Below are 26,208 nucleotides of genomic sequence, written 5' to 3' on the forward strand. Positions count from 1 at the left end.
AAAGATGTGTTAGATGTACAAAGATGCGAAGGATTAGATCTTTAACGGCAGGGTTGTATCAAAAACCGTGTGTAAAGACTCATCAGAAAAGTTGTAAATAAATCTCAAAGCATCACACACCCACTGTTACAAAGAGGACATGCGACAAATGACCCTGTTCCCCACTGCAATGTATTCCAGAGTTATTTTTAGGCACAAACCCATCAATCGCAGCACATGCAGCTTTGTGGATGGCTTTGTACACGTCTGTCTATCAGCACAATCTGTTTGCCATTTGCACAAGCACTGAGGTCGAGACAACTATGTCGCATGGCAGACGCTGTCCAATGATACAGATAGGAACACGAGATGATTGTCTCTCATGAGTTTGATTGGTGGGCTAAGAAGGTCAGAAACTCACAAATAGCATCTTTCTCGAAAGCCCATAATTAGCTGCAGACTCTGGAGATTGCCATGGGAACTGCATGCTGCCGCTTGTCCATACAGATACAGTAATGTGATGACTTACCACGGCTTTTGGTCGGCATCACAGTTGCAGTAATATTTGGAGTCGGTGCAGTTGCGCTCGATGCCGCACGAACATTTTTGAATGCCGGGTGCGGAGCCGCCCCAGTAAAAGTGCTTCTCGTTGCCTCGGCCCACCCACCACGTGTAAGGCGTTCCATCTGCAAACATTGAAAAGAGATATTTATTACAAAGTTTTATAAAACATCATATAGATAAATGAAACTGTATATGTCTGTTTTCATACAAACACAGTATGTTGTTATTCCAAGGGGTCAACGGTTGTAATACAGTATGTTCAATGTAGTCTATATTCACAATAAATGGAAATGTCAAAACTATTCAAATGATCATGAATAGTTTAAAAAAAAGCAACAAACCTAATTATTTTATGAATAATTTTTTTTCAAAGTTGGAAAATAAGCAATCAAAGACAACTCCTCAAACTGATCTATTTTTTTGTCAAATACCTGCCAGGAAAATAATGTTTGCACACATGGAGAATGTAACTGTCCTTGTATCTTGTCTATCAGGAGTGAATCTCTGAACAGATGTTTGACAGATGCTTATAAAATCCAGACAAAGTAATTACAGTGCTTGAGATTTGAAGAGTACTCTACACACAGAGCGAATCAGTACTTGTATCTGTACGATACTCTATAAAGGAAGAACACGCACAATAGGATTAACACTTTGCTCTTTGCGAGAGCCTGCTGAACTGCCATTCATAAGCACTGATGTCCATACAAATTCCCCCATCTGAATGTACGGGAGAACACAGTGAAAAACTGTGAAGTGCGCTAGAAGTATACATACAGTACAAGTACGCCCACACAAACAAGGTAGTTATTTCAGTCAGGCAAGACTAAAGTCCTATCTATTTGAATGAGTTAAGAATTTTTTCTCTAAAATCATGTGCTAAAATCACAATTAAACTACATATTTTCAATAAGCAATTAAACCTAACATTAAAGCCGGAAAAGATCGCAGTGATTAGCAATTAGCAACACGGCCCAACTTCAAACAATCCAATCAGTTCTCAATGGACAAATTCAAGTCCAGCCCTACCTTATTTAATTTCAGAAGCCGATTTCACTCTGATATACGTCACTGCAGGAAAAATAAGACAATCACTACTTTCATGGCAACTTTAACTGTACCTTTTGTTTCTTAAGTTCAAATTGCATTAAAACACATTTTCAAGGTTGTTTTAGCTCCTTCACATGCTTATAGATTTGCAGGCACCTCACGTAATTCTGTACAGATGCCATCCCCCAGAGAATCATCAGTCTTATTGATTGATGATTGCTTCTTTTAACTGTAAGGTGGGACTTATATCGCCAGAGCGGCCACATTGAGCATGCACTGTCCCCTATTCAAAGTAATAGTAATATAAGGTCTTGTTATATCCTAAACTTTTGGTGTACTCCCTGACATTTTCTCTCATGAAGAAAGGTCACGTTGCAAATAGTGAGGAGACACCCAACAACAGAAGAGATTTCAATTTATATGCTGCCAATGGATTTGATTTCATATATCATTCCTGTTTTGGTTAATGTTCGTTTTCTTTCACACACATGTCTGTTTGGTTCAGAAGACATGTATTAACTCTTTCCCCGCCATTGACGAGTTATCTCGTCAATTAAGAGAAAACGCTTCCCTGCCAATGATGAGAATTTCCGGCTTTCCGCAAGTTATACAACCCGGAAGTAACGCCTCACGTGAAAGAGAAAGAACTCTGTGTATGTTTTAAAGATCGCTCTGCATCTGATCTCTATCAAAAGTCCTCAGCTTTTTGCTCAAAATTTGGTGTTTTTGAAGAAACCTAACCATATTTGAGAGGTGATAAAAAGAGAACTAATGAAGGTAGGATGAAACGCTTTTTTTGTTTGAAAGCAGAGGGTCTGTTCTTTCATTTGATATATTGTATGTATATATATTTAAAGAAAACAATTAAACTTTTGTGAAAATCATAAAAAATGCTAGCGCTGGCTGGCAACTTAAAAAAAAAAAAACGCTGGTGGTGAAAGAGTTAAAGAAATATTTCACTTTAAAATAAAAATTCTGTCATCATTTACTCATCCTCGTGTTGTTCTAAACCTGTATGAATTTATTTTTTCTGATGAACACAAAAGAAGATATTTTGAGAAATGATGGTAAACACACAGCAGATAGTGACCACTGACTTCCATAGTAGGAATAAAAAAATAAGATGGAATTTATTGGGTACCGTCAACTGTGTGTTTACCATCATTTCTCAAAATATCTTCTTTTGTGTTCATCAGCAAAAAGAAATTCATACAGGTTTAGAACAACATGAGGATGAGTACATTTTCATTTTAAAGTGAACTATCCCTTTAAAGGAATAGTCTACGTAAGGGATAATGTAGAGGCAGCCGGTAGTTATCGGGAAATAAGCCCCGACAGTGTGATCAGGACCCGACGCGAAGCGGAGGGTCTTGTATCACACTGAAGGGGCTTATTTCCCGATAACTACCGGCTGACTCTACATTATCCCGCTTATTACACGGCTACTTGTCACATAAGAAAAAAACTGGACATGAATATGAATTTGAAACATTTTATTGGCATATTTGTTTTAAATTAACATTTTTATCCTTCCGCGAAACTTTGCACAGATGCATAAAATGATCATAATACCTTATTAAGATCCTCTGCTTCATACTTGTCTGTCTCCATTTTTTTCCTCTTTTAGCCAGTCTTTGAGAAGTTTTAATGCCCATTCTGTATTTTTTTGTGTGTTGGCTTCGTAGCTGTCATGCTCTATTTTGTCAAGTTCAGTCTCAGTAAGCTCTCTGTGTCTTGTCGTGGTTGTCCAGTGTTTGTCACAAGATGGCGCCAAACAAACAGTAATCTTTATTGGCGCGGAGCGATCTTACTCGTAAAAGTAGTCCGGCTATGCGTTATTATTTTGGAGCGGTTATTATTTGAAAAGAACGAACCTGCAAATGTCTCAACTGACCAATCAGAATCAAGCATTCCAGAGAGCCGTGTAATAATAATTTTTAATATTAAAATATGTTATTACCTTAACTAAGAAGAGTTGATACATCCCTCTATCATCTTAGTGCGTGCACGTAAGCGCTGGGGCGCGCTGCGACACTTCGATAGCATTTAGCTTAGCCCCATTCATTCAATGGTACCACTCAGAGATAAAGTTAGAAGTGACCAAACACATCAACGTTTTTCCTATTTAAGACGAGTAGTTATACGAGCAAGTTTGGTGGTACAAAATAAAACGTAGCGCTTTTCTAAGCGGATTTAAAAGAGGAACTATATTGTATGGCGGAACAGCACCTTTGGGAGTACTTCGACTTGGCGCAGTCACACGCTCCCTCTACCATTATGAGAGGGAGAAGGGGAGCGGATTTTTCAGGCGAGTCGAAGTACTCCCAAAAGTGCTGTTCCGCCATACAATATAGTTCCTCTATTAAATCAAGAGAGAGAGCAAATGATGAAATAATTTTTTGGATGAACTATTCCCCCAATGGTTGTAGGTCATTTTTAGTATAATTAACTTTAATTGTATTTTCTACTTGTGTAAACCAGCTAATTTAGATTTGAACATTTTATGTTATATGTCATAAAAAGTTTTACATGCGTGACTGGGACTAATTTGGCTCACAATCACATTTGTTTTAATGGAATACATTACATTCCTATTTTCTACATTTAGTTCACTTAATATTAATAACAGATACATGAAAACTCATTGCGAATCATTAAAACTTCACCATCATTCCGAGTTAAAAAACGTAATTACAACGGATGACACACTCTTGGCTGCTATCAGTACATCTGCAAGTGTCTAATTGCTTAAAACAAGCTCTGTTGCACAAGGTTGCTCCAGGGAAAATAGATGAAAAGTATGCTTTGTGATAATGCTCCATGTAAAATGTTTGACTACATCTCCAGAGTTCTGCCTCCATGATCCAGTTAAACAGAAATGGTGTTTCAATATGGGGTAATTTCATGCGCCTCAGGCCTCCATGGATTTCAAGGAAAAAATTCCAAAATTATCAAGCAACAAAATTCAGCCACTCCTCAAGCAGACAGTCGATCGGCTCAAGGACTACATCACCACCATACTTAATTAACAATGAAGATTCCTGCTATTTCACATTGGAGGCTGGAATGAAGACCTGCACATCGTGTGCGACAGCGCTGATAGATACAGCAGGGACCCGGCACATGGTGGCTGCAGGCAGGAAACAGACAGGCAGGCTGGGAGCCAGAAAACCCTACCATCTCCCCCCCAATCCAGTGACTGATGAGAAGCCAAGCTGGAAACGGCAGTCCGACAGAAAATGCACAAATGACGAGAAAAAAAAAAACAACCGAGAAAAAAACTGTGGTGATGGACAGATATTGTAACAGATGGTGAGTGGTCTCTGACACGCTCCGTAGAGTTGGGACTTAGAAAGACGTGGACCCAGAATGCCGGGATAGATGCAGGTGCGTAACAATTAAACACGCCTCATGGACACGTACACACGCTTATGGCTTCTGAAGATAGAAGAGGGACACAGCGGGGGTCTATGGTGATTTGCGAAAGAAAGTCCATGCCTCATTAAACTCCAGGGCCAATAGAGTTTGCTCCACCAGTGTTATCTGCATGGGCTACTTCCTGTTTCCCCCACCTCAGTTCACACCAGGCTCAATCAATAACTTCATTCAGTCCTGGCTGGAAACAGAGCCGCTGAGCCAAGCTAATTTAAGAGGAAGATGGAGCCCTTCTGGAACACCTGCTGAGTTTGAGTCTAAGTTGATCACACCCTTGTAACCGAAACCTAGTGTTGTTATGCAGGTGTAAACAAGAACAGAAATCAACTATGTGAATGACTAATGGGTTGATGATGGGACGTTTTGACAATGTGAGATGTTGAAACTTTCTTTGTAAAAACAGCGTCTCATCCATGTGATAACATTCATCAAATACGTCTAAATGAAGACCTTGATTTGGTATGTGTGAAAATGTGATTTCTGTGTGCGACGGTAATATTGTATGACAGGAATGAAGTATTTTGACACCTTTTCTTTAAGAAAAAGAAATAAAAAATTTTCTGAAAATAAAGTTCTTTTATGTGGACTGGTTATACTGACATCCAATAAAATACAAAAACTCTCTCAAATCCTGATGTGCAAATGAATAACACATTTGATTTTCAAGCAGTCCATTTGCCACCCTGCCTCATTTCCATAATAACAAAAAAGTTTTTTTTTTTTACTTAAAATAAACACAATTGTTCTTTAACTCTTTGGCCGCCATTGACGAGATATCTCGTCAATCAAGAGAAAACGCTTCCCTGCCAATGACGAGATTTTCCGTCTTTCCGCAATACCGCTATTATCCACCAAGTGGCGCCCTTCCGCAACTTTTTAAACCCGGAAGTATTGCCCTATGGCAAGCTGCTGCATGTCCCTGTCTGTTTAAAGATCGCTCTGAATGGGATCTCTATGAAAAGTTTGTCACAAAAATGGAATTATCTCTGCTTTTTGCTCAAAATGTGGTGTTTTTGCAGAAACCTACCCATATTCAAAAGCTGATTACAAAAGAACCACTGAAGGTAGGATGAAACGTGTTTTTTTTTGTTTATAAGCAGAGGGTCTGTTCTTTCATTTGGTATATTGTATGTTTATTTATTTAAAGAAGAACATTTTCTGGAAGGCATTAAACTTTGGTGAAAATCATGAAAAACGCTGGCGCTGGCTGGCAACTTTTTTTTTTAAACGCTGGCGGTGAAAGAGTTAAAAGCTAGTTTAACAAGCAGGAATACACTGTCTTTTTACCACTGTTTACATAATCATTCTTTAAGCTTTTTTCTATGTTTTTAATTTTAATTTATTTGCAAACACCTATTTGCTTACATTTACACTCACCCTATTCTGTTCATCTGTTTACATTTGCATTTGAACATATTCTGTAGGGGAGAGCGGGGTAAGTTGTCACATGGGTAAGTTGTTACACTTTTTATGACTCCAACAATAGAGGCGCTATCTCAGAAATCAAATAGCCACTTTGTGTGACGACGACTTAGTCAACTTTGTGTTCACACGTGGTCAAGATCACTCTAATCTGACGTCAGCACAATTTTCTTATTTTTTGACTTAAAAAGTAAAAAATGTGCACTTTAAATTTTATGCAATATACGGAGCCCCTAAAGGGACATGGGGCAAAAATTAAATAAAGTTTAGTTTTGCGTTTGCACGTAAAACTATCGAGTTTAGTTTTGCGTGCTCACGTGAAACTATCGCGTGCTCACGTGAAACTATCGCGTGCTCACGTGAAACTATCGCGTGCTCACGTGAAACTATCGCGTGCTCACGTGAAACTATCGCGTGCTCACGTGAAACTATCACGTGCTCACATAAAACTATCGCATGCTCACGTGAAACTTTCGCTTTCTACTAACTTAAAAAAATTCTGCACATAAAGGTTTCGCGTGAGCACATGAAAGTTTTACGAGAGCAAATGAAACTAAACTTTACTTTTTTTTACTCCAATGTCACCTTAGGGGCTCGGTAGCAATACAAATTTGTTAGGTATGAATTATTATTTTGTACAAAATAGACGAGACAATAAAGTGTCCTTTAATACTTACAGGTAAAATTTGTAAGATATTTGCAGTAAAATATCCAAAAACCACTAGTCCAGTGTTATATATTTTGTCCAACTGATTACTAACAATATCTCTAATGTTTTCAACTACTTGTAAATTATGAGAAAATTGCCATTCTAAACAGTGACACGGGGCAGTCCAGTCGCATGTAAATGACGTTAATCTCCACGTTACCCTTTGTTACTGCCTTTACTGACGTTAAAACCACACGACAACAGTGTCGTGAACAAATGCGAGAGTAGCATCTGTCGGGTCACTCGCTTGTTTATGGTAAGGTTGTTAATCTGAACACTTATTTCTGTGCTGTGTTAACACACCATCGCATTGGACTAATACTGTAACGTCTATGACTAACAATTGAGTTTTGAACATTACATGAAAACTTACATAATGAAATAAAACGATGTCATCAAACACAACATTTATAAAACTTGATTACTTTACCTCATCCAGTAACATGACTTATCGTTCCCGTCTGATTGATAGCCATCAGCGTTTGAGTTAAAGACAACAAATCCCATCCTTCCACACTGCTTCAGAGCATCATTAATCTACGTTATTGTTTTGATCTGGCGCCCTCCAGCGGCGTGGATTATCCAAATTAAGCTGACGTGCTATGTTGAGCTAACCATGAGATTTAGCGTATTTTCCAGACTATAAGTCGCTTCGGAGTATAAGTCGCATCATTCAAAAATCATGTCACACATGTTAGTTTGGGGCAAGTTGTCTTAATGACTTTGGGGTAAATCGTAACATGTTTTTCACACTGGAAATAGTTAACCCCTGGTTATTCTAAACCTCGGGATAACTTAATCCAATTTTTCTATGTGTATATGTACGTGCATGTGTGCACTTTTAAATGAGAGAGCTAAAATTTTGTTAGATGTACAATGAAAATAAAGGCATTGCTTTGCATATCCTATAATAATATCCTATAATAATTAGTGCAATGGACATAAGTTTTGGGGACAATGAAAAAGTACAAAAAGTAGACATAAATAACAAAATAATGAAATTTTCAGACTGAAAATTTAGTTTTGGGGAATGTTAAAATGTATATTTTTTATTTAAAGAATACAGTTTGCACTTTAAAAAATAATGTAAAGTCATTTTAACTTACTGTTATTTATCTTGACTAGGGATGAGTTGTTATAATTTATAAAATATAGTTGAAATGAGTTGTAGCAACAAATTTCCTGTCAAGATAAATAATAATAAGTTGAAAATACTTTGAAAAGTTGATTTTTTTCAGTGTGTGGGTGTATAGTCTATAGTTCACCTTTCATAAAACATTTGGTAAATAGATTACATCACCACCTTCATAATGAGAAGCTGGAGGTAATTTTTTGGTGACAAAAGACACCCTGAACACACAATAAAAACAAAAAAGCATTAAAATAATTGGTCTCGTGCTGTATGTGCATGCATGGCTCCCCAAAGAGCACAAAGTACCCTGAGAGCCATTTTATAAATTAAACTTCAAATTCTATTTTAAGCACCACATTTCTTATTCTTTATCCATTTTTCTTTTTGTCTCTACACAGTATGCCACCCTCCAACCTACAGAATCCTGGTGCAAATATTTCAATTCTGTTGTGAAAAATCGATCGTCTAGACACAAAACTCATTTCCATCGTACCAGGTCCTTCCTTGCCGGGAACCCACATTACACTGCCCCTTTTAAATGTTCACATTCTGTCACTTTAAAGGACTCATTCCTCTATCTTTATCAGTCCTGTCTCCTCCAAGGTTCCCTCACGGCTCGACCAATTTGATCAAAGTGATGTAAAAAAGAATGACATCTCCTTTCCTCTCTGTCCTGTGAGAAGGAAAGTCTTGTCACCACATGTAAATGGAAAGATGTTGGCTCTACACATCAAGACTTTGAACGACAACTTCATCATCCCGTCAGGGGCACTACAGACAGCTTTTCAGAACCAAAACGTCTGACCGTTTACTCTGCTGTCCATCGCGACATGCTTGTCTGCATCTCTCCAGCATTCCTCGAGGGGAAAATCTGACACAAAAGCCAAAAAGAGAGGCTCATCAGATCGGCCCAAATTGGGGAGCAATGCTTTCGTCCTGGAGAAAAATATCATCCCCGCAATGGAACGAGGTACTGATCGAAAATTCATCTCATCATCAGTATGGCACTGAAGATTTTCCCTGGAGGCAAGGATGCCTCTTTTCACATATTGGGGGGGTTACTGTTGCATAATGATTGCCTGACAGTAGAACACACTGTGTGGATTGTTACCCAGTGGGAGCCTTGTATTGATCGACACTCTCTTTCTTTAAATGGAGAATGGCTTGATAAATGGGCCTTATCCAGCTTATCTGTTACGGTAGGTATGGAGTGGCACGCTGATGGATGCTTCGCAATGAAATATGGAGGAATTAGTAGAGCATAGAGCAAAACGCTTGCTTGTTTGCAAGCACATCTCTGATGACTTAATGGCCTGAATTGGCATCACAACAACCCGTGCTGAACCTGATACGGCTGATAACATTTGACGAGTTCAAATGCAAAATCAAACTCTTCCCCCAAGTAAACATTCGTCTGACATGATTACTTGTAAATTAGCTTTTTTCCTTAGACTCTTATGTTTGGGTTCAGTAATTTCACATTTATGACAATGAAAAAGTTATTAGTCAGTTGGTATTTAAAGCCCCCCCCCAACCTAGAAAATGCACTTTTGAATGTGTTTCTAGCTGAAAATGAGTCGCCAGTGTGTGTGCAGAAACATCATGTTTATTATACAAATTCATCTACTGTATGCTTCTTTGTGAAATCTCCTTTAAACTGCAACAGTTACACAAAACAGGCTGCTGGGGATCCCCTATCAATGTGATGTCACACTGATTACACCCCACTTATGACCGCTTATAATATGTACTTCAATCTTCTGCCAGAGACACATTTTTTGATGTAGTCCAAAGCACATATGTAAGCCATACCCCTTACTTTGCATACGGAGAGGTGAACAGAAGCTTTCTTTGCATTTAAAGAGACACACACAAAACAGTGCGTTTTTCATTGCAGCCACAAATATAACAGATCTGGGGTGTATTTGAAGAGTTTGGTTCCAAAACGCAATAAATCCATTTGAACTAATTTGGGTAAAAATGTGTTTTCTATACCAAGAAAGTGACAAAATGAAAACCACTATTTTCTGTTACAAACTTTCACATAGCATCTTTAGGTTATAAAAACATAAAAAAATCTAATCCATAATTTGATTTTCAAAGATTTGTTATAAGAAATAAATCCAAGTTTTTTTTTCAAAATGCTATAAATCTATTGAATAAATATATAAATGTGCATTAAAGTCGCCATGAAACGGAAGTAGCGATTGCCTTATTTTCCCCGTGGTGACGTATATCCGAATGAAACGGCTTTTGAGATTAAATAAGGCAGGGCTGGATTTGAATTTGTCCATCGAGATCTGATTGGATCGTTTGAAGTTGGGTCGTGTTGCTAATTGCTAATAGCTGCGATCTTCTCCCTGACCCCGCCCACCTGCCATACTTTTGACCGGAAGTGAGAAGAGATCGTTTTGAGGAGGGGAGGAGATTTGCATTTTTGATTAAAGATTATGAGGACACACAATTTTTTTTAAAATAATGAAGCTCACAAATAAGTCATTTGTTAATAATACCACAATATTAAAAATATATATATAGTTTTTCATTTCAATTTCATTGCGACTTTAATCTTTGCCATGTTATATTCATTTAGTTGACTATACACTGATTAAACATTACTGACATTAATCAAAACACGTACTTTGTCATATTAAGAACACTGTCATTGCTGCGGTTATACTTGGGACGTCGTCGCTGAACTTTTTTGACACCGATCAGCTGTATGTTTTGGTCCTGCTAGATTTTCATTGGCTTTACGTAAAATAATGGAAAGTTTTTTATAAGATCCCCTGGGGTCAATGTGTTAGCATGACAGAAGCTTGATGCTGTCGGGAGAACAAGCAACCGTAATTTTTCCATCTCCCGAGTGCCTCTCGTGTAAATTATTAGATGTTGGCTTACGTTTTTTTCCCGTCACAGAAAACCACCACAGGTTTATCAATGCCATCAAAAGTATTATTTTGTTTGTCTGTTGATCACGAAGTACAATATGAGGAAAACTAGGATTCCTTGTATTCAACATGCCACCATAGTTGTTTACCGTGTGTGAAATGGTGCGCTGTGATTTGTTGAGTAGATTTATTGCATTCTGCAGAAAAGGAGAAGTGGCGTTTATCGTGTATTGGGAAAAAGGGAGAAAAGATGACAGAATAACACGGCGGATATTGGATTTTGCGTAAAATTAAGAATTTACTTTTAAATACTGACCTGATACAATACTGATTTTGGTGGTAACTCTTTTTTTTTTTTTTTGCATTTATCATGTTTTGGAACCAAATTCTTCATTTTGATCTAACTTTACAGACACATTCTGGGAATACCAGAAACTGAAAATGCCTACATTAGGGGCCCTTTGACAAATTGAACTGTCTTTAGCTGCAAAAAAGGGCCTGCACTCCACTTCTAAAAATGTAACACTTCTTTGGATAAGACATAGTAAACAGTTGCAAACCTCCTAAAGATGCAACTATATGTGATCCACAGTAGTTTTCCAATCCCACATTTTCTCAAGTCACTAGTACTCAAAATTATTTGATAAACGTGTACTACATGCCGAGAGCATTCTGCAAATATTATATTTCATTTTTGATAGAGGTGGCATTTAGTGGCTTTTGCCACTGAGTTGTTCTAGGTAAACTCAATTCCCCCTAGGTGCTCATACAGGTTAAATCTGACTTGTGACGTGTCCTAATTCTTTACCCTTCTGTGTATCACTTCATGTTATATATAGACTTCTCTTATCAATAAAGTGGTAAGAAAGCCCCAAAAATAACAGAAAAGAGAAGATAACCACACTGTAAAAAATACTTTGCTGCCTTAAAATTTTTTGTTGAATCAACTCAGATTTACAAGTCATGTCAACAGAGATGAGTTGTCACAACTTATAAAATATAGTTGAGAAAAGTCAACTTAATTTTATACGTTATAACAACTCACCTGCAGTTATAACAACTCATCTCTAGTCAAGATAAATAATAGTAAGTTGAAGTGACTTGTAAATCCAAGTTGATTCAACAAAAAATTTTAAGGCAGCAAAGTATTTTTTACAGTGCATCTATTCAGAAAGTCGTTATGGAGCCAATTACCATTTCATTGCTATTGTTCAAGAGACCTTTGCCAAAGTGCTTAATATTGCAGCGCATGTTCAGCCAAATATTCTGCAGTCTGCTCTGCTGTTTGTTGCCAGGCTACCCTGAGGTATTTGTCTACCTTCTTACTTTTATCACAGAAGTGAGATGCTGTTCTGTCAGACGAAACTCCCTTAACAATATCTCTATTGATCCACCCAACAATCTTATGCCATTTCTGTTTGACTTTGTCCAGACTTAATGTGATACCGTGATTTACACCTTATTCGTTTACTCACTTATAAGGATTTAATTCGACTTAATCCAGAGACAGGTAATGCAGAAGATACACCATTATAAGCCTTTGTGTTTTCCTCTAGATAAAACAAAATCTCCAGCAGTCATTAAAAATCCTCTTGGCTGATATGGCGGACAGGAGATTACAGTGCAGATGTTTTATGAATGTGCCGAAGAATACAGAGAAAAAAAGAGCAGAGAGGAGTTCGGTCAGTCATTCACAACCCTATGCAGTGTAAATCTGGCAGATATCAAAGAGAAAAAAACAGCGGCAAACGCAGAAATGTCCTGTGTGTTATAACAGAAACATACAGTAAAGCAATGCATAGTCTATACAGTATGTGATATAAAGCAGCACAACGCAATAAAACGAGCAAAGCAAAGAAAATATGAAAATTAGGAATTAGCCCGAAAGCAAAATGAAGTTAAACCACAACGCAAAGGAAACAAGACACACAGTGGTCTTTACTAATTTTGTTGTGTTGTGCCCTGCGGGCAAGCGCAGAGCAATGTTGCCAGATCTCGTTAGAAAGATAAGCAGCCTGGTCTGACAAAACAAACCTTTTGCCTTAACAAAATAGGTCTAAATTAGTAGACCCAGCGCTTTGGTTCTTCTGGGGGTTAAATCACATTTATGTATCATTGTGCGAGGGGCTGCGGGGTCAGTAAAAGGCAGAAACAAAGAGAAAAGTAAACAAACTATACTAACTACAGTAATAATGATGTGTTACTGTATGTGTGGGAACAGCAGATGAGGATATTTGACATCTGCTATTAGTTGTGGGTCATACCAAAGATATTGGAAGTAACTAAAGCACTGCTGTTAATATAAATTGGGGACAATGCTACGCTTAATATGGTCAAAATTTACATAGTTTATATTACCAATTAACAATCGATAAAGACTGACAATTTTCTGGGGAAGGGGCTCTGTAGTCACATGAGGTGCTAACCAGCGCAGTAGATGGAATGACCTCGAACAAAGGGTGATGTCCGGTTGTTGATTAATTGTCTTAATTGTGATTTTAGAGATATTTTTCTTCCCCATTCAAGTAGATAGGACTTTTGTCTTGCATGACTGAAAAACAGCCCAGAGGCATTGCAAATATGGCCACCTGGTGGCATCACTGTCCTAAAGGGACTTTGGTCATATGCTATTATCTTATAGGGACCAAGCTCAAATATACAAGTGTGTTTATTTCTGCAGCTCACTGGTTAGAGATTCACGCTAGTAGTGCAAAGGTCATGGGTTCGACTTTTAGTGAACACACATACTGATAAGAGAACCAGTTAATCCATACACAAGTTTTATTCAGACAAGTTGATCCATACACAGGTTGGAGGAGGCATCTGGCATCTCCAATTTGCCTAACTTGCATGTTTTTGGCCTGTGGGGGGAAACTGGAATAACTGGAGTAAACCCATGCTGACACAGGGAGAACATGCAAACTCCACACAGAAAGGCCACCTGCCCTAGCCAGGGCTCGAACCGGGGCCTTCTTGCTGTGAGGCAACAGTGCTACCCACTGTGCCACCCCGATAAAATGTATAATTTGAATTAGGGATGCACCGAAATGAAAATTCTTGGCAGAAACCAAAAAACAAAAAAAGAAAACCAAGGCCGAAAACCAAAACCGAAACACCGAAAGAAATTATTATACCAATTATTAGTACAATTGCATTTATGGCTATCACTGTGTACTAACTTTACTAGGGGTGTGTGACGGATCAAAAAACTCACAGTTCGAATCACATTACAGTTTTTGAAGCACAGATCAGATTATTTTTCGGATCAGAAAAAAGCGGGTGGGAAAAATCTTACAAACAATAAAGAAATTGCAAACATTTATAAAAAAGAACAAAGTTGTAAATAAATAAGATCTGAAATTAGCATTAGGTACAGAAATCAAATTAAATCAATCATAACACAATAAATTAAATATATTATTATTTTTAGAGGTATTTGTCTCTTTGTCACGTGTTGTTTGATTAAAATTAATGACACAGACTTAAGTAGGTTAATCTTTAAGACTGGTTTATGACTGTAATCTATACATACGCTTAAGACATAAACAAATGTTTTTATTAGAAAAAGAATACTGTGGAGATAATTTTGTTTATATGTGCCCTGTCAATAACAGAGAGATTTTATGTTTGCTTGTTTTTTTTTAAACGCGTCTCTCTCCTATGTGCACTATTGAGGGCACTTAAACGCGCACGCACACAGAGACCGAGGGTGAATCCCAAATAGCGCAACAGTCGCTCCACATAAAAACGTTACGTTGTTTTTCATTGCTTTATTCGCCAAATGTATGTTAATGGATTACAGTATGAGACACATTAGCGCGACTCTCTCTAAAGTTTACACATCAAGACATGCTTAATCTTTGCAGACGCGTGCAAACAGCTCGACCGTGAGTGAAACCTGCTTGAGCACGGAGGGGAGAGGTGGTCGTGGGTGACGACTGATCACCGTGAGTGAAACCCAAGCACTAGCGCACAGATGGGAGGGGCGCGGTTGACATTCATTTTCAGTTGACATTTTCGGCTGGATTTTATATTTCGGCCCGAAACCGATAATGCCATTTCCGCCCGAAATTTTCGGCGACCGAATTTTCGGCGACCGAATTTTCGGTGCACTCCTAATTTGAATGCACTGCAAGTCGTTTCGGATAAAATGTCTGCCAAATGCATAAATGTAAATGCATTAAAAAAAAGCACAATAATTCAATACAAATCGGTCTTGTTATATAAGATACTTCATAAACAGATCTTATGTCACTTATAATACAGTAGGTGGACATGACAACACTGCAAAATCTATATTATCCAACATTTTTGTTACTGTATGTATAGAATACAATAAAGCCGTTCCTACTGCAAAAATATAAATAGTCTTTTCCCAAAGATACCAGTTTAAAAAATGTGACAGTTTCTCATAGTTATTCAAGATTCAGAGGATTTATTGTGAAACCTTTTTGCAGGCAGTTTTTCCCATCAGTGATTTAACAGATTTAAATACCTGCACGGGTTTTAGAATTCCATTAGCGCTTTACACTTTCAGCCGAAGGGAATAAGCTCCTTTTCCAGCCTGATTCTCCACGACTAAAAAATTGCTCTTTAAATGCATACCATCACATGTGGAAAGTTTAATACGCCTGAATTACACAGCTCTGAAGGGGAACATGATCAAATGTCACCAAAAATAACAACAAACGGGAAAAAGCTTTATTTTGCAAGGTATTTTCTAAAATGCCACATTTAAATAAAAGTATACAGTCTTTGTTGCACAACTCAGTGTTTGTGCATCCAAAAGTGTGACTGACATTTACTTTAAGCCCCGCCCACTGTTTTCTCTTTGAATAACTTCCTACTTTTGCAGCCCTGAGTTCATTTCTTTCCTTAATGAACCACCATACAAATACATCCTGTTGTTTTCTCCAGCTTTGTTGGCCTTGAGACAGGTGTGTCACCACAATTTATAATCCCTCATAAGTATTCAAAGTCCATGACTACAGGATTCACTGATCCAGTTCTGTTTCAGCTCAACAGTCGAGCCCTCATGCATATCTGAGTAATAACGTCGCCCTGTCCGTAGGCTGGCAAAATATGACGATAGGTTTGCAATGTTCTCGTAAATGAAAACGATGAATGTTTATTAAATGAGAATTAATTGTGGTTTGGTAATTGGCTCTTTAACCTGAAAAGGACACAGTACATTATCTTCCAGGATTCATTACAATCTGCATCCATGTGTGTGGGTACGTCCTGACTGAGTCATCTTTTTTCGCACAGGCTGCTTTTCCGGACACTAAGTGCATCAAAATCATTGATTGGACGGATTGTTACTGCAGGTCATCTCAATAACATACACTGTGTTGAATGCAAATGACTGTAATATGAATGTAATATGAAGGCTGAGCTAGTTGGCCAATGTGAATAAACCTATCAGAAGTAAAGTTTTGACGAGCATCTGCGCTAGTTATCAAGGACAAAACTAAAGGCTGAATAAGGCATAATCACACCATGAAAGACAACAATTAATGTAATTATAAAAAAAAAATATTTTGAATGTCGTCATAATTTAAAAGAATAGTGGTGACCACAACACTGCTACACTGCGTACATAATTATTATGCAAGTCATTGTTTTGCACAACAAAGCATCTTTGACCAATTTCAAACCTCATTAATCCTAATACCTTCCACTAATATTGTACATAATCATTTATAAGTGATATTTTATTGTTAGTGATGGCTGGAAGAGAAACACACCTTATATTCAGGTGTGCATAATTATTACGCAGGTTTTCTTTTACAGGTAAAATGCGCCAATAAAGGTTTAACTCACACTAAAAAAATATTATTAAAATGCCCATGAGAAAAATGCAATGCTACAGAATTTGCAAAAAAGAAGTGTGACTATTAGACAAAAAATGCTAATTGGAGCCCCAGGTTTTACAAAAACTAGGATGAAAAAACTATATTAAGATTTTTGGTAACACTTTACTTGATGGGGTGTTCATAACACTGACATGACACCTTTATAATAATGACATGACACGTGCCATGCACATGAAGGAGATTTTATGCATATTTATGATAACTGTCATTAAGTGTCATTTGTTCAATTATGTCATTTTTAATGCAAAGATGACATTGTTTGAGATGTCTTTGTTATGACAACTTTACATTACCAAAACAACATAACTGACCACTTTTTACCAGTGATATTTAAGTGTTAATACTTTGTCGTATAGTTTTATTACAGCGTCATTAATATTTTTCTTGACCTCAACTACAGTGGTACAAATATAATTTGTCATTAAAATGTCATTAAGTGTTAATACTCCGTCAAATAATTTTAAAACAGCGTCATAAATATTCAGCTTATAATGTTTTTTCCTCCAGGTGTTTAAGAAATACAATCAGTCATTGAATAATAATAATATTAATAATAATTAAAATTGATACAATTATATTTTATTGCATTTGGAGACCGTTTCACCTAAAATGAAATGAAAATTTAGCACAATGGTGGGTTAAGCCATGTAGCATTAGGTCCATATCGCTGGAAAACAGTAAATTACATTATATCAATTAATTTAATTAAATGTTTTGTTCATTTTTCCTTCTATGTCAGTAAATGTCAGAACTCTCTGTATGAGAAAGAACAAGTTCTGTTAGTTGACAGTTTTTTATGTATTGTGCACACACACATAACGTTAAGTATAATCTTTTGACATGTCTGTTACATTTTGTTAAGGAATTACAATTTTTTTACATAGTATTAACACTTATTAACATTTCAATTTGTACCACTATAGTTGAGGTCAAGAAAAATATTCATAATGCTGTTATAAAACTATTTGACAAAGTATTTACACATTATATTATTTTAATGTAATGTTAACCCATAAAGCTAGGATGTTTTCCTAAGTTTAGATTTATCCTGCTATGTCATGTGTATGACAGAATTATGACACTTTATGATGTATTGGTTTATGTCAAGTTGTCATAACAAAGACATCTCAAACAATGACATCTCTGTATTAAAAATGACATAATTGAACGGATGACACAAGTAAAGTGTTTTGTGTGAAACAAGATAAAGGATTAGTTGTGAAATCATCATAAATACTTTAGTCTCCAGTGCCACTGTTTTGCAAAACTGACCTGGAGTCTCCAGAGGTAGAAGATATTTTGCTAAGGTAAGGAATCCCCCAATTTAATGGAAAAATAATCAGCAATGGTGTCGAATAATACATTTGCACACAGTTTGTCTTAAAGCATATTATAGGCACCAAATAAACCACAAAAACTTTCTTTTCAACACAGGGGGACTTTAACAGTATGTCCCAGATGAAATAAATTGTGTTGGGTAGCCCCGCCCAGACAACAATTTAATGGACCAAAATCCAGCTCTTCACATATAATAAAAATCAAACAATAAGTGATTGATCATGGAAGTTGAGAAACATTAAATATGAAACACTGTGAAACAAAGAGAGAGAGAGAGAGAGAGAGAGAGAGAGAGAGAGAGAGAGAGAGAGAGAGAGAGAGAGAGAGAGAGAGAGAGAGAGAGAGAGAGCTCTGTATGGTTGTGAGGTTTGGGCTCCACAATGCCTAACAGATTACTCCAAATGGGACAAACATCCAATGGAATCCCTGCATGCTGAATTCTGTAGAAATATTTTAAGAGTTCAGAGAAGAACACCTACTAATGCATGCAGGGCTGAATTAGGCAGATACCCCCTAATAATACACATCCAAAAACGCTCCCTTAAATTCTGGTCACACTTAAACTCAAGTCCCCCGAACACACTTCAGTATGAAGCCCTTAAAACCCAAGAGAAGAGACCTAAAACCAGTCCCATCTGTCAACTGGCTCTAAAACTTCAGACCAGCACTAATGAACGCAAACAAACCACAATAAACCAAATCATTAAAGAAAGTCAAACTTTATATTTGGATCATTGGGATAATGAAAGTAAAAACCAAAGTAAACTAGAATGTTATCGGGCACTAAACAGAAAATACAGTCTGTCAGAATATCTCTCCACAGTTAGAGATGTAAAGCAGAGACGAATCCTCACTAAATACAGACTCAGTGATCACAGTCTGGCAATAGAGAAAGGCCGACATAGACAAACATGGCTCCCAAAAGAAGAGCGAATCTGTGTCCATTGTGACAGTGACGAGATCGAGACAGAGACACACTTTCTTCTTTACTGTGGTAAATATAAAGAGCTTAGAGAAAAACACTTTGACAAAATCTCAAAGCTCATACCAGAGTTTCATAGCTCTTCAGATTCAGATCAAATGAAGATGTTACTGGGGGAAGACAGACACCCATCAGCTGCTGCTAAATTCATTTATCAGTTACACACCATCAGAAATAATCCACAGCCCTGATCTTGTACAGTATTTTTATTTTACCTCTCATCTGCCCCCATAAATGTACATTTGTATACTTCATATGTTTATATTTCAAAGTCAACTTTATATTGTAAATATCCTCTGATTCTATTTTATTTTGCAGTAGTACTTCATCCATCACCCAGCACCTTAGCTTAATTGCACCTTAATGTTTGTTAATATTGTGTTATTGTATGTTTCTTGTTTTATGTATAATGCTTTGGCAATATTGTAAGTGACACAATCATGCCAATAAAGTTCTTTAAATTGAAAATTGAATTGAGAGAGAGAGAGAGAGAGAGAGAGAGAGAGAGAGAGAGAGAGAGAGAGAGAGAGAGAGAGAGAGAGAGATTTAATATTTTGCTGTACTTTTCAGAGTGCAAATGTCCATGTTTGCTCAGACATTCACAAACCAAGTCTTGATTTTCTTACATGTTTAACAATTAACTACCTAAACCTCCGGGCAAAGCCACATAGAGAACAAATTAATAATTTTGTATTAAAATGCCACCTGTATGCTAAAAGTAGCTTTAAAACTCTTTCACCAGTCGAAGATCTGCAATTGAAACTGCACTCCAGATCAATTATATGACAACAGATTTACCACATAAAAGTCTCTGCTTGTAGAAATGTCAGACTTCGATTTTTTCCCCCGAAGGTTTGTTTTTATAGGTGTTTGAATGAATGACAATTTAGCCTTGAAGCTTTAACGCAATATCAACTATTTCAAATGGATGTGGGATGCAGTATTGCTGGAACTCTTTCACATTGGTCGCAGCATGTTTAGTCACTCACTGTCTGTCAAATAATCCAGTCAGATGACAGACGTAAAGGATGCACTTCAAGAAACCAAATCACCTCTGAGCCACCCGAAACAACTACAGCCTCTCCACTGTGTTTTAACTACAATAGAGGAGAGCTCAGGCCAGATCCACACATGCAAGTAAACCAATCACTGCAAACCAAATTCCTAGAGGATAAATGTTGAGTGAACTGTGGAAAACCTGTTAGCACATTGTTCTTGTCTGACCAATACTCGCTCCCCTTCTGGACTGCTGAAATGTAGTTTGCCCTTGGTCAAAAAGAGCCCTGTCTGTGGTTTGGGGAAAGCTGTGACTGCTTTGAACTGCAGCAACTTTCTCTGCAAATCAATAATTCAAACTGAACCTTCCAGAAAGAGATAGAGGGAGATATGGGAGAGATCGAAATTCAGCTTTTCTTTCTTACACAGACTCAACAAATACATGTTGGAAAGTCAGATAATTATTTTTTTGAAAAACACTCCTCTACAACGCATGTCACTTAAAAAATTTCAACGCTATCAACTGTACATCACTGCCTTTGACCACAAACAAACTCACAGCGATACATATGAAGAGTTTGGTTCCAAAACGCGCTAAATGCCATTTAAAAAAAATTAGTTACCACCAAAATCAGGACAGTATAAGGTCAGTATTAAAAAGTAAATTCTTAATTTCATGCAAAATCGAATATCCGCCGTGTTATTCTGGTATCTTTTCTCCCTTTTTTTTCCAAAACGTGATGAATGCCAGTCCTCCTTCTCTGCAGAATGCAATAAATCCGCTCAACAAATCATAGTGCAACATTCCACGCATTGTAAACAATAAGGGTTGTGCATTGAATACACACAGAATCCTCATCTACTTTGTACTTCGTGATTAACAAACAAACAAGAACAAAATAATACTTTTGATGCCATTGATAAACCTGTGGTGGTTTTCTGTGATGGGGAAGAAACATAAGCCGTCGAATAATTTACATGAGAGGCACTCGGGAGACTATATGTCGGCTGTTGCTTGTTCTCCCAACAGCATCAAGCTTCTGTCATGCTAACCCATGACCCCAGGGGATCTTATGAAAAACTTTGCATTATTTTACTTGAAGCCAAAGAAAATCGAGCAGACCAAAACATTTTACAGCTGATCGCTGAAAAAGTTCTGCGACGACGTCCCAAGGATGACAGCAGCAATGACAGCGTTCTTAATATGACAAAGTAAGTGTTTTAATGAATGACATTATTGGTTATTTTTTCTATCAGTGTATACCACTATTCAACTAAATGAATACAACATGGCAAAGATGAATGCACATTTATATATTGATTCAATAGATTTATAGCATTTTGAAAAAAAAATTGTCATGGATTTATTGCATTTTCTGGAAAAAAAATCAGTTTTTATAATAAATTCAAATTGTATTAGGAATAAATTGTATTTTAATCATATTAGGAATTTTTATTTTATTATAACCTAAAGATGCTATGTGAAAGTTTTTAACAGAAAATAGTGGTTTTCATCTTGTCACTTTCTTGGTATAGAAAACACATTTTTACCCAAATTAGTCAAAATGGATTTATTGCGTTTTGGAATTCCCATAACTGAGAATTGGCATAGTAAAAGGTAAAGAGTTTGTTCCTCTGCACTCTTAGTCATAACTATTCAGTGAGACAAATAAATAAAGCCAGCATAGCACTACAGTAAATTAAAAAGTTGACATTTGCTGACACTGACATTAACACATTGTCAGTTCTTAGTAGAAACACATCATTTACACTTATAGTAATATCATGAAAATCTTGTTCATAAGACTGACATGTGAAACTATTTTCCAAAGTTATTCTTCATCCTTGTCAGAAGAGGTTAGTGATGGCATCGTTGAACTTAATTGATAAAATAATAATAAAAAAGTTATTTTTAATATTTTAGGAGTCTTACAATCTTTTTTATTTCTCTGTAATAATTTTGGCAACGCTTTAAAGCACTTTTTTAAGAACAGAAGTTAATTTTTTAAAATCTTAATGTATTGCTTTGCACTGGAAATGTAAAAGGTCTCATTTGTTTTTTCGAAACATGATCATTGTTTTCATAAAAACTCTAACCCAGAGTATTAAGCTTCAATGTTTGATGTTAAAAAGTAGGGAGTTGGAAACAATTACAGTTAAATTTTTTGTTACACTTTCTGTTAAAATGAGTAGGCTACATTTTACCAAGTCTTATCAATCTGCGTATACATAACGCGACTTTCCGAAAGTTGTGGAATGTATGCACCAAAGGCCTTTGTTGCGTGCATATGATACGCCAGTCCTTCCCATTCACTACGGTGGAGAGCAGGTGCGTGCAAATACCATGAATCTTTTCATTTTATGTATTGTTTTTTTTTCTTTTTTTCCCTATTTTTAAACCCTTGGGGTTAGATTTGGGGCTTGGGTTAGGATGTCATTTTATGTAAATTAAGGTTTCTCAAGGGTTAACCTAAAAAGTTTTTAAAGAGTTTTTTTCTATTTTAAAAACATTGTCCCTTGGGGATAGATTTGGGGCTTGTAACAGAAAGTTGTTCTAACCAAACTCCAAGTGACAATGGTAAATAAACCGAAAAGAAAATAAACTCAAAAAAGATTTATAAAATATAGCTTCTCCTGATATTGATTTTCTTCAGCGTTTTTTGAGGGCTCCTTTGGTAAAGCCACATTCATCCAAAACACTAAGAAGGTCATAGAACACTTCATATGACCTACAGGCATTCTCAACAGGAACTAATCCATTTAGTGAATCATGTAAATGCCTCTTTATTACTTTGTCACACAAAGGTGCTTTAAAGAGAAAAATGAAAATCATGTACTCACCCTCATGTTGTTCTAAACCTGTATAACTTTCTATATTCTGTTGAACACAAACCCAAGGAACCGCCACCTCCGTAAAAATGAGAAAATGATATTGACTGAATGCTCCCTGCATGTATTATATGCTTATCAAATACTTTCCCTTCAAATCTGCTTAATCCCAGCCTCAGGCCATTCAGAAATAGCCGTTTGTAGGCAGAATCATGATAAAAAGTCTGATAAAAAATGCTTATTTACAAGAAAATGTCAGATGCAGCTCTTCATATTTTGATAAATAATGGTAACTAACCACACAACTACTGTGCTAACTTTCATAATATTTGTTTTTCCTACTATGGTAGTCAATATGTGCCGCCAACTGTGTAATTACCATCATGTATCAAAAAGAAACTCATCCAAGTTTAGAACAACATGAGAATGAGTAAACAATGACAAAATTTTAATTTTTGGGTGAATTATCCTTTAATAATCCTTTATAAAGACTCCGTACACAACTAACTAATCAGAACAAACTGATTTAAATGGAAGAAGTCTGGAGATCACCGGACAAAGTTTCACACTCTGCTTGCCAAACAGCATACAACTCTCATCACCCATTAACCATGTTATCACATACAAACATGACAAAGCCTTGGCCCGGCACAAATCCCATCGGTTTCAACCCTTTCAGTTGCAAGCACAAGGCTAAAATGGAATTTATCACCAGTTTCATAAGCTTCTCCAGCTCCACTGCATCACAACAAACATTTACAAAGAAAACACTGCTTTTTGATAGTAGTTACATCTGCCAATCTACCAAAATCGTAACCTTGAGATGGAAATCATCGGTAGACTGCTGTCAGTCAACACATGGGGAGGGAGCACGACTGATATAATTCGATCTGATCTCAGCCTTGGCGTGAAGAAATCTACCTTTTCCCACATGGAAAGTTTTATTTAGAAGCTTGGTTTTGTGAAACAAAATCTGAAGGCTTGTCACTGGGAACTTTTAAACTACTACACGAAATTACAAAACGCAAATTGGAACAGGAAAACTGCATTCAACTGAATCTAACCAAAAAGTATGTGCAAACACGCTATGTGCTATTTATGACTGTCAAGATTAAGGATAAAATGTTATTAAATTGAATTTCTCAAATCTCTTCAAGAAATAAATGAAAAATAACACAACAACAAAGAATGATTAAATAAGTAAAAAAATAAAAAATAAAACATGAAAACAGCTACAGCTAGCATTCCCGTAAGGTAAACCTGTCATATTTCAATTTGGACCGTATTTCCCCACGCCCGCCTCCGAAACCTAATTTTCCTCTCAGTAAAAATCTAATTTATTTAGTCGTTTTCTTATTAGTGCATGCATATGTGTCATTTCAACTTGTAAAGCCAGTTGACTACCACGTTCGACACTCCGATGCACAGTCTGTGCATTACAGCACATGCAAGGCTAACACATTCATAGTGAAGACAGGTGATAAAAGTAATGGTGCAGACACCTAATATTATCCAGGAATAGCATCAACAACACCTCTCTATCTGACTTACAAGTCACCCGCTTTTACTGCAAGGACACGGCATTTCCATACTGCTAAAGATTGTGGTGAAATTATATTCCACTGTCTCTGGACATCTTCAATCCGCCTTTCGGAGCTTGTTACCGAGAATAACCTTGTCACAATAGCATTGAGTGACTTTGGAGGCGTATATTCAGTTATCCCAAGCAGGAGACAAAGAGCCTTGACGCACAAGGTCATGCATAAACATTAGTAATATTTGGGTGTAATAAGAAAAAGGCTTTAGACTGATGGACTTTATATCCTAAGGGATAGAGTTTATTCCCAACTGAATACATTGTCCTTTCTGTTCATATCACTCATGACGGCTATGAAGGTGACATTGGACAAGAAGGAGAAAGTATGAGGATTATTGTCTCTCTTTGACATGTAAAGGTAAAGGCCAGAGACTTTCCAAGAGGTAAATAGTCATTGGAACCAGCTTGTAAGGAGTGAGATGGTTGAGTTTGGTGTTATGGGGTAAACGCCTGAGGATAAAAACGCTTTCTGGTCGGGTAATGTGCCAAGCACTACACTTCTGACAATATGAATCATGACCCTCTTTCTGGACTGACATCTCGGCTATTTCCCTCTGCTCCAGAAAAGAATGAAATGAAGAGACCTTGCTTATTGAGATGAAGTATAGGCCTTCTGGGTTACAGCGATGGTAAATGGTCTGTGCCAGCTTGCAGCAAGAAAATGCATTTATTCTGACCTCACGCCTCCAACCGGACTTTGAATACCACCTCCTACTTCAAAAAAAAAAAAAGAAGATTGAAGTCTTTCATCTGAAATGCTCTCAAGAATGGACTTCTTTCTTGAAGACATTAAAAGAATTTATGAGGGCTTATAAATCTGTGAATGTCATATGCTCTTCATCTTTGCAATGAATTCGGCATTAATTCATTGGCTCCACTGAAGTCTTCGGTTCATGCATAGTTCAAAAGCTTTATACCGAGTGTTTGTCTTAAAACAACGAATTCACTTTTGAATGACAGGTTTATGATTAAATTTATTTTTGGGAAATCATAGTGATAAAAAACAACTCTCAAAAATCTGGCAGTATCACTTAATCAAAAAGAGACCAGAAAAGATTGTAATAATCTGTTGTGAGGTTTGTAAAGACGCCACGTGTGATAAATGCACCATCATAACACATGCCGCACCGCTGTGGACGCTGAAGCATCAAAAGCCGCAGTGAAAATTAGTTTTCCTTCAGCGCTCCATATTCATTTTAACACGTTACATCCCATCACCTGCTCTGACAGGATGTATAACACTTCTGCAAATGTCACGTGATTTTTAATGTGAAGTGGATGAAATGCAGTAGAAATGTTGTTTAGAAAAGAAAATGAATCATATTGAACTGTATGAAACACAAAGCTGTGATTTTATTCCTAAAAATGTGCTAAGGCTTTTCATTATACTGTTTGTGGGAGTTGTGCT

At 36.8% G+C, this 26,208-nt stretch overlaps 1 protein-coding gene across 1 annotated transcript in view; it reads right to left on the reverse strand.

Annotated features, from left to right (window-relative positions):
- The window catches only part of cntnap2a (contactin associated protein 2a), a 431,066-nt gene that overhangs the window by 98,816 nt on the left and 306,042 nt on the right, over window positions 1-26,208 (reverse strand). The window contains exon 14 of the mRNA XM_065258074.1: window positions 509-665. Within this exon, the coding sequence (XP_065114146.1) occupies window positions 509-665 (157 nt within the window). The remainder of the gene's footprint in view (window positions 1-508; window positions 666-26,208) is intronic.

Source organism: Paramisgurnus dabryanus, chromosome 22 (assembly GCF_030506205.2).
Source record: "Paramisgurnus dabryanus chromosome 22, PD_genome_1.1, whole genome shotgun sequence".
Classification (NCBI taxonomy): domain Eukaryota; kingdom Metazoa; phylum Chordata; class Actinopteri; order Cypriniformes; family Cobitidae; genus Paramisgurnus; species Paramisgurnus dabryanus.